The sequence below is a fragment of the Solanum tuberosum genome, unplaced genomic scaffold, assembly GCF_000226075.1.
Source record: "Solanum tuberosum cultivar DM 1-3 516 R44 unplaced genomic scaffold, SolTub_3.0 scf00407, whole genome shotgun sequence".
Lineage (NCBI taxonomy): Eukaryota > Viridiplantae > Streptophyta > Magnoliopsida > Solanales > Solanaceae > Solanum > Solanum tuberosum.
In genome coordinates, this window is record NW_006239324.1 from 54899 (window position 1) to 69633 (window position 14735).

Consider the following 14735-nt stretch of genomic DNA (forward strand, 5'->3'; position numbering starts at 1 on the left):
CAAGTTCCTCTCTTTTCATCTTCCCTCCATTTCTCATTAACTCTTGCTATATATCCAACAATCCCCCACATGAATGGGGAATGGTTATAACATAGGGATGCACGGACGAGTGTGTACTTTACAAGCAAGGATCAATTGCATCTGGATAAGTAGGTTTCCCCTTGGACTTTCCGTGGTGAACATATGTCGGATATACTCGGCTAATCGGTAGATACAATATCTTTGAACCGTCGAGCTTTGGTGTATACCTAGACAACCATATGTCACACAATTAATACCATTTATCGTTCTTACGGTTGTATTCGTTTCAGCCATGAAAGTCTGAAAAAAAATATATCATGCCAAAGAAATAGGTCAAGTATGAAAAAACATCTATGAATTCAGCCATTAAATTGATTTTTTTTTGAAGAGATTCAAGAGAAAGCTTAAAGCAAAAACTGAGAAAAATACTAACCTGAAATTGCTACCACCATCAGTGTGAAGAAAATAGTTTCTATTTATTAATTAATTAAATAATAGAAGTAAGAAAAATCCAATGGAGAGGATGCATCTAGAATAAAGTTGAGTGTTTGTGTGGTAATAAAGTGATCTTGGGCCATTGAGTGACACGTGTAGCAAGAAGTATAGATATTTGATTAAGTTAAATGACTGATTTGCCCTTGGTCGTCCATCCTTCACATTTCTATATAATAGAAATAGAAATATAGTAACTAGATAAGCATAGCCCGTGCTACACGGGCCTAACATTTTATTTTTGAAGTGGTTAAATAAAGAAGACCCGAAATTTTGTGAACAATGCGGAGTCAAATTTGTTGATTCTCGGATACGAAGGATGTTTTTTTTTATGCTTCGAAGACCATCTGTAATTAAATAAAGTAAATTAGTATTACAATACAATGAAGAAAGATACCGATTTTTGCATGTTAAACTTTGATATTACAAGTGAATACATTAAATTATTAGCCGAGTATATCAATTTTCATATTGATCAAGAATTAGATGGAAAAGAAAAAGGAAGCAGCAATGCACTCCGCAGCAATGTTCTCATCATAAGTTTTGAAGGGTATGTGGTGTGCCGTATGATGAACCATTGTAGAAGCACTCATAAGAATTGAAATGACAAAGCCACCTAAATCAAGATTCAAAATAGACGTAAGAATCAAAAACTTGTAAAAAAAAAGGCATAGAAATTAGAAAATATGGCTATTTTCAGAGCAAAACAATTAATAATAATGGCATACCAGTGAGCTATAAACATGCAAAGTCGAATAGGGCCATAATCTAATATAATTGCCTTCCTTAGAGCAGGGACTGAATTGAACTTCACCTTCCAAACAGGCTGCCAAGCTTTGTCTTAGTGCAACCTGGAATAGAGAAAAATGTGAAAGTTATAGTTTTTACATATAGATGAATAATGAGTATAAAATGCAAGAGTCTAATATAAAAAATTGTAAGGGAAGCTTCATAGATGGAAAAAGATTTATTTAAGTGGTTGCTTTGATTACCATTTCTTGAAAGAGCTGTCATACTACATTCATATATACAGGCCGCAACAGTAACTAACATGAAGAGCAAATTTAAACATTGATAACTCTGACTTCCTTTATTTTAAGCTATCAACCACATATATGCCTATAATTTGACTTGTGTAGGATCAGTTGGCAAAAGTTTACGGGTCACAAAATTTATAAAATGGATTTCGTTTTCCAATATAGGCAAGCTTTTAAAGGTACACAATGTCAACAGGTACGGTATTCCTGTCTAACCAGAGTCCAGTGGTATAAGCCTTGAATTTCCAGCTGAACAGCTAAATACAATAGACTAAGTCGTTGGCATTTCACAGGATATGCCACAAACAAAGATGTAATTAACTTGAAGAAAACAAATGGACAAGAGTCATTTGACTAACATGTTTGTTTTTGCGTGATGCCGATCATGCTTGAACCTTCATGGCTCATAAGGATATAACAATGACAAAAAGGTTAAGAGTTCCAACAGTATCTTCCTATGATTTGTTCTTTGAGAAGGATTTGTGATCACAATCATGTTCTATTATAAAGAACTTCACAAATAAAACCAAACAAAGAAAACTGACTTTGAGTTTTATGGTTAAGAAAAGGATATAAATAAAAAATAAATAAGTAAATAAATAGGATAAATCCCGATTTGGAAATACAGAACTCACCCCTGTAACTGTTGTTCTTGTCCAATCCCAGGCAGTAGATACCATGGAACTTTGGCAATCATGAATTGCAACAGCTTGTACAACATTTTTCTTTTTAGAGTAAATTTCACATTGTGAAGGTGCTATCAGAACTGCAACAGCTTGTACAACATTTTTCTTTTTAAAGTAAATTAAGCAGTATTTTTGTTTCGAGCTTATCTGGGTTAGACTTTCCCACTTAAAACAGTATGTTCATGTTCATATATTCAAACAAAAGACTGTACAGTAAGACACAATGCGAAATTCATCCAAAACATCAAAGAGATAACATCCCCATTGTTCATACTATCTACCATTGTTAAACATATAAGAATGGAAAATTTAGTTAGGATCTTGTCACTTAATGACAATGAATAGAGGTCCGAATCAAAGAGACAAAAAATTATCTTGGAGACGTCATATTTCTAGAGTGAGACATCAGTATTCTTACAAAGGTAAAAATGTCTACTATTTTGGTATGTTTGCAGTATAGAGAAACATTCAAGCAAAGAAACTTAAAGACTTTGTCTTGCAGAACTTCATCACCACATTTTGCTTCTCAACATTGTCTCTCAGAAAGTGATGCCTGACATCTATGTGCTTGGTCCTCTTATGCTGAACAGGGTTCTTGGCCATGTTCATTGCACTAGTGTTGTCACAAATAAGAGGAATAATGTCTGTGAGTACACCAAAGTCTTCTAGCTGCTGCTTGTTCCACAGTAGTTGTGCACAGCAGGATGCAGCAGCCACATATTTTGCTTCGGCTATAGACAAAGCCACAAAATTTTGCTTCTTGGTCCCCTATGAGATCAGTGATGATCCAAGGAAGTGTGTCATGCCTGATGTGCTTTTTCGATCAACAAGAAAACCTGCATAATCAGCATCAGCATAACCAGTAAGATCAAAGGAGTCCCCAGTAAGATAGAAGAAGACCAGGTCCTGAGTTCCCTTCAAATATCTCAGAATTCGTTTGGCTGCCTTCAGATGAGACTCATTTGGTGCTGCTTGAAATCTTGCGCACATCCCTACACTGAAGACTATGTCTGGCCTGCTTGCAGTGAGGTACATGAGTGACCCAATAATTCCCCTGTACATGGTCTGATTGACCTCAACACCTTCTTCATCCAAGTCAAGTTTCACAATTGTGCTCATAGGAGTATTAAGAACTTTTGCCTCAAGTAGATTGAATTTTTTTGAGCAATTCTTTTATATACTTCTTTTGACATATTGAGGTGCCTTGAGGAGACTGTTTGATTTGCAAACCTAGGAACAAGGTGAGCTCCCCCATCATGTTCATTTCAAATTCACTACTCATCAAATCAGCAAACTCTTTGCACAGTGAATCTAAGATGGCTCCAAAGATAATGTCATCTATATATACCTGCACAATCAACAACTCCTTACCTCTGGATTTTAGGAACAAGGTATTATCAATTTTACCTCTTTTGAACCCATTGGCAAGGAGGAACTTTGACAGGCGTTCATACCAAGCTTTGGGAGCTTGCTTTAAGCCATACAAAGCTTTATCCAATTTTAGCACATGATTTGGTAGCTCTGCATCTTCAAAGCCTGGGGGCTGTTTCACATACACCTATTCCTTCAAGTTTCCATTCAAGAAAGAACTCTTGACATCCATCTGAAATAGCTTGAATTCCATATAGGCATCAAAGGCTATCAAAATCCTAATAGCTTCCATTCTAGCTACAAGTGCGAAGGTTTCATCGTAATCAATTCCCTCCTCTTGGTTGTACTCCTACACTACAAGTCTTGACTTGTTTCTGGTGATGGTTCCATGCTCATCGAGTTTGTTTCTGAAGACCCATCTTGTCCTTAGATGGTTTTGTTTAGTGGTCTGGGGACCGGGTGCCACACCTTGCTTCTTTCAAACTGATGGAGCTCTTCCTGCATTGATGTTACCCAATCTGCATCCTGCAATGTTTCTTTGATATTCTTGGGCTCAATTGATGACATGAAGGTTGAGTATGCAACTAGATTTCTTGTTCTGGATCTGGTTTGTATTCCAGAGTCAAGTGCAGAGATAAGATTGTCCAATGGATGTGAGGATTGATGTTTCCATCCAGACTTTCTGGTAATCTCTTCTTCTTTATCGGTATCAGATTCACCTTCATCATCTTCCGGATTTTGAGATAATACCTCCTGAGTTGAACCAGAGGGACTATGTACTCCTGTGTGTTCTGCACCATTTTCCTTTACATCTTGATCATCCTGTTTTCTATTGATCAGCTCCTCGAGCTCATGGTCTTCTTTGTGCTCATCCCCCTTTTCCGATTCATCAAATACTACATGTATGCTCTCTTCAACACATAGAGTTCTTTTGTTAAAAACCCTGTAAGCCTTTTCTTGTATAAGAGTACCCAACAAACACCCCCTTCATCACTTCTTGCATCAAACTTGCCAAGGTCATCATTTTCATTATTTAGTACAAAACATTTGCATCCAAATGGCTTGAGATGAGCAATTGAAGGATTTCTATCATTGAGCAATTCATAAGGTGTTTTCTTAATCACATACCTGATAAGACACCTATTTGTGACATAGCATGTTGTGTTGACTGCCTCTGCCGAGAAATTCATTGCAAGCCCTGAATCAATCAGCATAGTTCTAGCATTATCCACCAATGTTCTATTCTTTCTTTCAACAACTCCATTTTGCTGAGGAGTTCTTGGTGCTGAGAAGTTGTGATTGATTCCATTTTCAGCACAAAATCCTTCAATTTGAGAGTTTTCAAACTTTGTGCCATGATCAGATCTGATGCTAGCAATCTTGCAGTTTACTTTCAGTTGAATAGCATTGGCGAAAGTGATCAGAATTCATGTCATTTCATCCTTAGTCCGCAAAAATATATTCTATGTAAACCTGGAGAAGTCATCAACAACGACAAGAATAAATTTCTTACCTCCTCTGTTTTGAATTCTGACTGGTCCACATAGGTCCATGTAAAGAAGCTCTAGAGTTCTGGTTGTGCTGACTCCTTTCTTAGCTTTGAAAGATGATCTTGTTTGTTTTCCTTTTGCACAGGCATCACATATTTTATCATTTGAAAACTTTAGCTTTAGCAATCCACGGATCAGGTCCCCTGCAATTTGTTCAACAAAGAAGTACTTACATGACCAAATCGTCGGTGCCATAGATTTGCATCATCAGTTTGAGCACTCAGACATGAAAGACTGTCCCCTTCAATAGTGTCAAGATCAGTAACATACATATTTTTGACTCTTGTGGCAGACATAACAACTCTTTTGGTTTCACAGTTTGTAACCAAACATTTATTATACATGAACTTGACTTCATTTCCCTTGTCACAGATTTGAGATACACTTAAGAGATTGTATTTCAAACCATCCACATAGTGTACATTCTCTATAGAATGATCAGCAGATCTCCCTATCCTGCCAATACCAAGAATAGAACCCTTATTTCCACCACCAAATGACACACCACCACCTTGGTGTGCTTCCAAAGAGAGGAAGTTTAGAGTGTCTCCAGTCATATGCCTTGAGCATTCACTATCCATGTACCAGCACTGACTGCTTCCTCTCTTCTGCACAAGAATCACTTATTAGACTTAGGAACCCACTTCAAATGGAGTTCCTAAAAACTGTCAAAAGGCTTAATGAGAAACCTTCATGTCCATGGTGGCAAAGTGTTCCTGCTAAAATGGTAACGGGGACCAGGTACCTTTTTCGTTTTCTCACAATTTTTCTTTGATTTAAGAAACTTCTCCTGCCTTTCTTTCACTCCTCTCAGTATCTCGCACTTTTCTTTCAGATGACCATTTTTACCACAATGGATACACAACAAGTTGTCAGAGACAGACACATACTTACTATGAGGATTGTAAGGAGGCTCTATCTGTCTACAACCTAATCCCTTTTTGTTGTTGAACCTTTGATTTTCTAAGTTAGAGAGAATCTTAGACGAATCAGTCCATTTGAGAGAGTGGTTCAACTCTTCTTTGATCTTACCCAGATTATTCATTAGTTGAGAGTTCCTTTCTAGGGAGGCAGCTAACTTAGACTCAGAGGTCTTAAGTTTCTCTTCTAGTTCAACCTCAAAGTTACTGAGTTTACGCTTCCCACCCTTAGAGGTTCCATGTTCCTCATTGGGTTTAAGACTACATGTCTCAAGGGTGCCTATTCTAACACTCATTTCAGATATTTGAGAGTTAAGAGTTGAGTTTTCATCCTCACACAACCTCAACATTTCACTTATTGTCAAATTTTTAGAAATTAATTCATCAACTGAGTCAATTAATAGAGCAACAAGTTTTCTCAATCTATTAATGGAAAGAGTGTCTAGATCATCCTTGAGATAAAAAAGGGTTACCTCATTCAAATCCTTCTCATCGTCAGATTTTGCCACTAGTGAAAAAATGGAGTTGTAGACAATTTCATCATCTTCTACAGCCATCATCGAGACATCTTCTGGGCTATCTGTTTCTTCTTCGGATTCGCTAAAGGCACTTCCCCATACAACCAAAGTTTTTTTCACCAGTTGATCAGCATGAGCTTTCCTCTTGGCATAGTCTAGGACCTGGTCCCTTCTGCGAGGTCTAAAGTCCTGAGTTTCCTGCTTCTGGCTGGGGAAATCTCTCATGAAGTGACCAGGTCTGCCACATTTATGATAAAGATCATTTGCATTTGTTGTTCTGCTGGTCGAAGCCTTCTTTTGAAACCCTCCATGTTTTTTGATGATCTTTTGAAACCTTCTAGTAACATATGTCATTTCATCATCCTCCTCAGTTACCTCAGGTTGAGACATTTTCAGTGCAATTGATTTCTCCCTTTTTCCCTCCTTCATGCTTGTCCCTTGTTTCTTGTTCAGCTCGTACGTGTGGAGATTTCCGATCAGCTCATCCATGGCAAGTGTCTTCAGATCTTTTGCTTCTGTTATAACATCAACTTTACTTTCCCATGACTTGGGAAGTACCTTGAGAATCTTGCGAACTTGCTTTATTAAGGGAATAGGCTCACCTAGGCACCTCAGTTCGTTGGTGATGGAAGTGAATCTTGAGTTCATTTCAAAGATAGTTTCACCTTCCTTCATACAAAAGTTCTCATATTGAGTCGTAAGCATATCGACCTTAGACTAATTTACTCGTTGTGTTCCCTCATGGTCTGTTTGATGAAAATCCCATATCTCTTTGGCTGATTCACAGGCAGAAATTCTATTGTACGCATCTGATCCGATTCCACACACTAGAATCTTCTTTGATTTATAGTTTTTCTCTATCTTTTTCCTGTCCATCTCATTGTACTCCTTTCTTGGTTTAACAACTGTTGTAGTCAGTTCTCCGTCTTTCACTTCCTTAGTGGGAATGTATGGTCCATCGTGGATTACATCCCATAACTCAGTGTCTTCAGCATTGATATAGTCAGGAATACGATTCTTCCACCACCCATAGTATTGTCCATTGAAACGGGGTGGTCTGGTAGAAGACTGACCTTCCTCCATATTGAGTGGAGCAGCCATTCCTTCAAGATCTTTTCATTTCGTGGTGTTACCCAAACTGAAAAGTCAAGCTCTGATATCACTTGTTGGAATGTATGCGTCCACTTAGCTCTGATAGGACCAGGTCCTCAGCACGATTTATAATGATAACAGTAGATAAATACTGAATGTAAATAAATGCTGAAAGTAAATATTGTACAGACAACTTTACATGGAAACCTCCTTGCTCAAGGGAGTAAAACCACAACCTGTCTCACAGGAATTTTCAAACTGCATTCACTAATCTTCTCCAAGCAAAAGTAAAATACAGTTTACAACATGAAATTAACCTTCTAATCTCCATACTAAGTAATAACACCCATTACTTAAACGAGCCTAAGAAGATACAACACTGTCCACTATACTAATCCAGACTGATTAATATAGACTTTGGTGTAAGACACTAAGTTACTCACAACTAGGTTCTTACAATGATTCACAAAAGCTTGAAATGTTTCTAACACAAACGAAACGATTCCTACAATATAAACACGATTACAAGCTATTCAAATAACAGTTGGTACATGAAGCAATGAAGCACTCTATCAGGTCCCTGCTGTTTTTCAAGCTTGAAACTCTCTCTTTTGAATGAATGAGTAATCTTGTTGTTTGTTTCGGAATATATTAGTCATGAAGAGTTATTATCCAATGTACAAACAACCTCGTCGCTTCTGATTGGTGTAGTACACTGCAGCTTCACCAACTTTCTGACGCAGACAGCTTTACCAGTTGTACAACATATGACACTGGACGAGTATACTTTGCAGAGGACCAGGTCCCTGCACTTGTGAGGAGATCATCAAAACATCTAGGAGCGTTGACACTTATCACATATCCAATTTGAAAAAGAAAGGACTAATTTGAATCTCATTAAACAAATGAGTTGAGTTAATATCTTAAAAGGTCACTCAACTATGAGAAATTATCTAAGAATTAAAGTCATTGAATTTTGTTTTGTATTAATAAAATCACCCAACTTAAAAAATTTATCTTCAAATATCACTCAACTAAATTTATCATTAAAACAAATTTAGCATGACAATTTTTTTTTCTTATGCCATTTAATCATGAACCCACCAAAAAATATATTATGACATAATAGATGTTTGAAATAACCACAAAAAATTATAAAAATAATATCTATATTTTGCTATGATTTCTAATCTTCTTCTTCTGAACCTCAACAACCTCTCTTAGAAGTACAAGATTGTCCAGCAGTTTTAATACCTTTAATTACAACTTTGTCAACACCTTGAGCAGCCAGTACATTAGTTTTAATAGTTATTACTGGTTCTGCATTTAGTTCCTTGTGAACAAAAAAAATAAAGATCTTGGCAGAGAAAACGTTCAAATTGTATTACTTTTAAAGTAAAATCATTAGTTGAGTTATGGTCGATTGATATGCCAAATTTAAATTTTGGAGATTATCGTTTCACGTATCCAGGTAATAATCTCAGTCATTCGAAGCTTCATCAGTTGGAATATAATTTATTTTGTCATATCAAATTTATTTTAATGATTAATATAGTTGAGTGATTTTTGAAGATAAAAGCCTTAAGTTGAGTGTTTTTATTGATACATAACATAGTTCAATGACTTTTCTAGATAATTTTATATAGTTGATTGACCTTTTAAGATATTAACTCTCAAACAAATAGATGAATAGGAACAGAGCAAAAAAGGAAACACCTCTAGAAAAAAATTAAAGAACAGGAAAAAACAAAAACACTCAATTTTTATAATTTAGCTGTTTGACATGGAGTAGTGTGTGGATTTTTATGCCACAAAGATAATATGTCACAAATTAAAACAAAATGAGTGGCTTATTTAATTTAACCCCATTCAAATTGCAGAAATATGATATGTATACTTTTCTTGAATAGGAATAGCGTGCATGATATATTGATATCAAGAATCAGAACATCATGAGATGACAAAGAGCAAGCTCTTACTCAATGCAACATCACGGCCATTCAAGGTTTTCTCCACGGAGTTTGTGAAGTGAGATTGAGATTTCTCAAAGTCGGTGTAATGTGAATCCTGCAAGCTTTTAATCAAGTGCCGAATGTAGACATGAGGTCACAAATTCTCTTGATTTGTATAGTGAATTTTCTTCTCTTTTTGATTTTCATTCTCAAGTTTTCTTTTTAAAATTTGTAATAATTCACTTAAAAGTTCTCATTACAAGAATTGTAGAGAAAGACAAAGAAAATAAGAAACAAAAGAATCTGAGCAATAAATAGAAGGAGCATACCTGAAGAGACGAAGATAAGTGAGAGAGTAATTTTTAGAATGAATATAGTGTGAGAGAGAACTTTTGTGCAATTAATTGAAGGAGATAATTCTGGGCAATTTCTAGAATAAAGATAGTGGGAAGATAATTATAGAATTACCTATGCTGGTGTGTGGTACCCACTTGGAGCTAGCAATCAGATTCCAATTGACACGTGTACAACACTTTAAAGTTCAACTAAAATAGCTTGTTGTTCAATTTTTACTGCGGTGGTCGTCAATGTGATGGCTTTTCTATATAGTAGACTAGATATGGAATGCCCGTGCTATGCATGGCCCAACATGTATGATTTTGAAAGAATAATTACAATTTTTTTCTATTATAGTTTGATTATGATGAACAAATATTGTTGCTATACAATAAAAACAACGGGATACTATATTGCTGAACAGTCAAGCGAAATAACGTTTTTGCCCTTAGTCATTCCTTAACACAGATGATTCTAGAAATTGGATATTTTATAGCGTAAAATTAACCCAAAAATATTTTTAAGTATAATTGGTATTAACAATGGGTAGATTATTTTTTAAGTTGTAAAACACTCAAGTCTATATTTAATTATTTATTTTATATTATAATGACACAAATTTATTAGAATTCGAAGTTAATTTGTCTGTTAGATTGAATTATATCTTATATAAAAATCATAAATCATTATGTATTATCCTCTTGAAATTTATCCTATTCATTTCAATTAATCTGTCATGTTTTTCTTTATAATTTGTTAAAAAGTAATGTTTCTTTTCTTTTCTTAGTTCTAACTCCACATAACATATTAAAGATCACAAGATTAAAAGACATTTAGTATATTTCACATATTTTTAATTTGAAACCACAAGATTAAATTTTTTTCCTTAATTTCTTAAATTTCATGCCAAGTCAAAATAGAACAGACAAATTTAGACGGAGAAATTAATATTTTTTTTATTTATCACTCACACATAAACTATCACATGAAGTTCTATATATGTATAATTTATTTTAATGAACATACTTATTTTAGCATGATACAATATGTGTTTTTGGTTCTCTTTTTCCATGCACAATAACTCATGGAAATAAGTATTCTTGTTATTTTTATCAGTTTAGTGAGCAAATTGCAAACAATTTCAAAACATAAATGCATTTTCTCTTTCTTTTCAAAAAATATTATTTAGAACTAAATGTTAAATTAACATGATATTTTGATACATAGATCATTACATATCGAATTGATTTCCTGGCCCAGATATTTTTATCTTCTTCCAAAATTTATTCATAACTTTTAAAATTACTATTAGACATTTTCTAATTTTTTTCATCTCTTTCTAATTATTAATTTACTTAAATTTATTTACTTTTCTAATTAATGTATTTATTTTCATGTGTTCCGATTCTTAACTTCTTATTTCAGACAAAAGAATAACAATATTAAGTAAATAATCTACTATAATTATTTAAATATTAATTTGATTAATCTTAAAATTTAAAATATTCTATTATAAAAAAAAGTTTAATTATTAATGTACGTAAATTGAACAGGAAGAATACTTATTATTTCTCTTCAATATTTGATTCACAAAATTTTAAAACTATTTATATTAAAATTTAGTGAGACTCTTAGTTTACTTTAATTTTATTTAATTTATCTATACATTTTTTTGTATTAATTTTTATTTTTATGCTCCCTAATTAAAAGATCTTTATTTTCATTTAATACATTTTAAATCATTTTTGTTTCTTTTTATACTTATTTTAGTGCAAAAAGTAAAGGTGTTAATGTAATATAAATTGATTTTAAAAAAATGGGTCCCACCATTTTTAGATAGTACGGCTACTTATGATATTTTTATTCTTTTCATGTTTGGAAGTACACGTGTCCATCATAATAATAGCAATTTGGTTGGGTATTTGGGAAATTCAATTATTTTGCAGCACAAAGTACAACTGTTCTAAGCTGATAATTTTGGTAAAATGACAAAAGTGTCCTTGGTCGTCCTCCTCATCACATTTCTATATAATAGAAAAAAGAAATTTTTCGTTCAATCAACTTATTGGTAAAATGCATCGTAGGAAATACATTTTCACAGAAATATTGGAAATGTTTTTAGTTTTCCTGTGTGAAAATACTTGTTTTTTTTTCTTTTTTCCCGATCCAATCAAAATATTTGTGGATATAACCTTTTAAGAATTGCAATTGTGATTGATATTGATTATTGGATTTAACATGTTAACTGGTCCATTGTCATGTTCATTAGAGTGTTTGAAAAATGTGGATCAGCTGGATTTTACTGAAATTTATTATATGGACAAGTCCCAGAAGTGATGTGTTCACTAAGAAATAGTGAATTTTACTTTTGTCTTGTAATTGTTTTATAAAAGTAGGGCCATCATGTAGGGAATTGATCAAAACTAAAGTTCTTAATGTTGAAAAAAACTACATTATTGGTCTTCCTAAAAAGAAATCTATACCAAAGTCTGTAATATTTAGGATGCAAATTAGAAATAAAGGGCGAGAAATTTATTCGTATAAGACATGAGAGGGGAGAGAACTTGAGGAGTGAATGAAATGAAGAATGAGTTGGTGTTTTAGAAAAATCTTATAATATATAGTTTCTAGAATAATCATGTAACTTATGGAGGAAATTTAGTCACTTGAAAATATATTTTGAAAATTTTGAAAATAGAATTTATAGTATTTTTAAATGATTATATATATGAAATGACCATAATATCCTTGATCGTCCTCAACTTCATATTTCTATATTTTTATATTTCTATATAATAGAAAAATACCAATGTAACGGCCCGTAAAACGAATGAGTGAAACTAGAGGCTAACTAGTGAGTGTGTGAGTTTGTCATGAGGTTTGAGGTGGTTTAATGTTGTCCCGAGCTATTGTATTGTTGAAGGGTTTAGTGGTTAAACGTCAAGGTACGACTCCCCAAGGACCACCCTAGGGGTCCTTGAGGAGGACCCTTAGTCTAACCCCCAAGACCCCAAAGAACCTTGAAGTTGGCCAAATTGGGGTGAATCACGGAAGGGGTCCACGTCCGTAGTTCCATCCACTGTCCATGGATGGCCTACATGGGTTAGACCCCCATGAACCAAGCTACAGCCCCAGACCATAGACCAACAGCACGGTCCGTTAGTGGACTCACGGTCCGTGAGTCTATGGCGTGAGTCACACTTGTGATTCTGGTTTGGGTTCGGCCTTAGTAGGGGCTAAGTGGTAATTTCCTTTTATGATCTTTTAAGTGTATGGACTGTTATTTTAGGTTTATTAAGATATTTTAAGAGTATTAAAACATTAAAACACTCATTTAGATTTCATTACTCAAACTAAACCTCCCTTCCCCTCCAAAAGTTCTCTCTCTAGAAACCTCCATTGGAGGTGAAGACTCAAGCTTCCAAGGTCAAGACTTCAAGTTTTTCAAGGGATTTTCGTGGGATTCTTCAAGAAAAGGTATGGTGATCTTCATCCTTGACTTAGTTTCTTTCAAGGAGCCAATCTCAAAAGTGAATTCAAGTCTCCAATGTTTTCTCTAAAACCCTAGATTTCAATCTATGCATGGGTTTGATTCTAAATGATTTCCAAAGGCTTAATTGCATTGATTTAAGAATGAATTGTGGATTTCAAGATGAATTAAGATGACTTCTTCCTAGAACCCATGTTTTCCCCCAATTTCCTAAATTGTGATTTGTGATTGGGAGTTGATTGATTATGCAAGTATGTTGAATTATTGTTGCTTATATTGAATTAATTGATTGAATCATGTCAATTTCATTATCTATTGTAGTATCTTGGATTTATGGATTGATGTTGGTCCTTAGCCTTGAAAGGCAAGTTATGATCAAATTACATATTAAAGTAGAATTGTGCTTGATCTATTGATCCACTTGAAAGGTGGAGGTGTTTACTTGCTATGTATATTGTGGTATTGAATTTATAGATATCTTTCTTGTACCTCTATATATGAAGGATCTATGTGTGATAATGATGTAAAGTATATGTGTGTGATTCCAATGAATGTAGAATGATCATGTTTAGAATGTAAGTGTGTTATTGAATGTTATTTCTCAATTAACACCTATGAATAATGAGGCTATATGTGAAAGGTGATTCTCACATACACACATTCATGAATGACTAATGAACGAAGTTTCTATGATAATGTTAATGATGATGGGTTAATTGAAAGGCTATTCTCAATTGTACTCTAATGAATGCATGATAATGACTTGTTGTGAAAGGACTTTCTCACAATAAGGGGATTCTTAGGTGAAAGGCTATTCTCATCTTTGAATCTATGAGCTTTCCAATGAATGAATGTTGGGATGGAATGGATGCTCATGCGAGAGTTGAGGCGGAGTATCTAGTAACAATCCCTATATCCCATTTTAATGAATGTCGGGTTTGAGATGGATGCTCATCCGGGAGTTGAGGCAGAGTGTCTAGTAATAATCTATCATCCCATAATGAACTAATGTAATGAATGTAATGTACTCCGTGGGGAATAATAATAAGCACCAAGTAGATATGAATTGAGATGGATGCTCATCCGGGAGTTGAGGCGGGGAATCTAGTAACAATCTCTTGAGATGGATGCTCATCCGTGAGTTGAGGTGGGGTATCTAGTAGCAATCCCTTATTCCATAATGAACTAATGTAATGAATGTAAAGTAATCTGTGGGAAATAATGCTAAGCACCGAGTGGATATGAATTGAGATGGATGCTCATTGGAGTT

At 34.4% G+C, this 14735-nt stretch overlaps 1 protein-coding gene across 1 annotated transcript; it reads right to left on the minus strand.

The window, feature by feature from the left end:
- Nucleotides 1-2704: 2704 nt before the first annotated feature.
- On the minus strand, nt 2705-7696 carry LOC107057901 (uncharacterized). Its single transcript, XM_015303001.1, has 9 exons — nt 7322-7696; nt 5903-7264; nt 5564-5765; nt 5081-5300; nt 4579-4972; nt 4076-4483; nt 3467-3794; nt 3073-3369; nt 2705-2967 (listed from the first exon to the last, which is right to left on the minus strand). Exons 1-9 carry the CDS (start codon nt 7694-7696, stop codon nt 2705-2707), a joined length of 3849 nt encoding a protein of 1282 aa, XP_015158487.1.
- Nucleotides 7697-14735: the final 7039 nt, after the last annotated feature.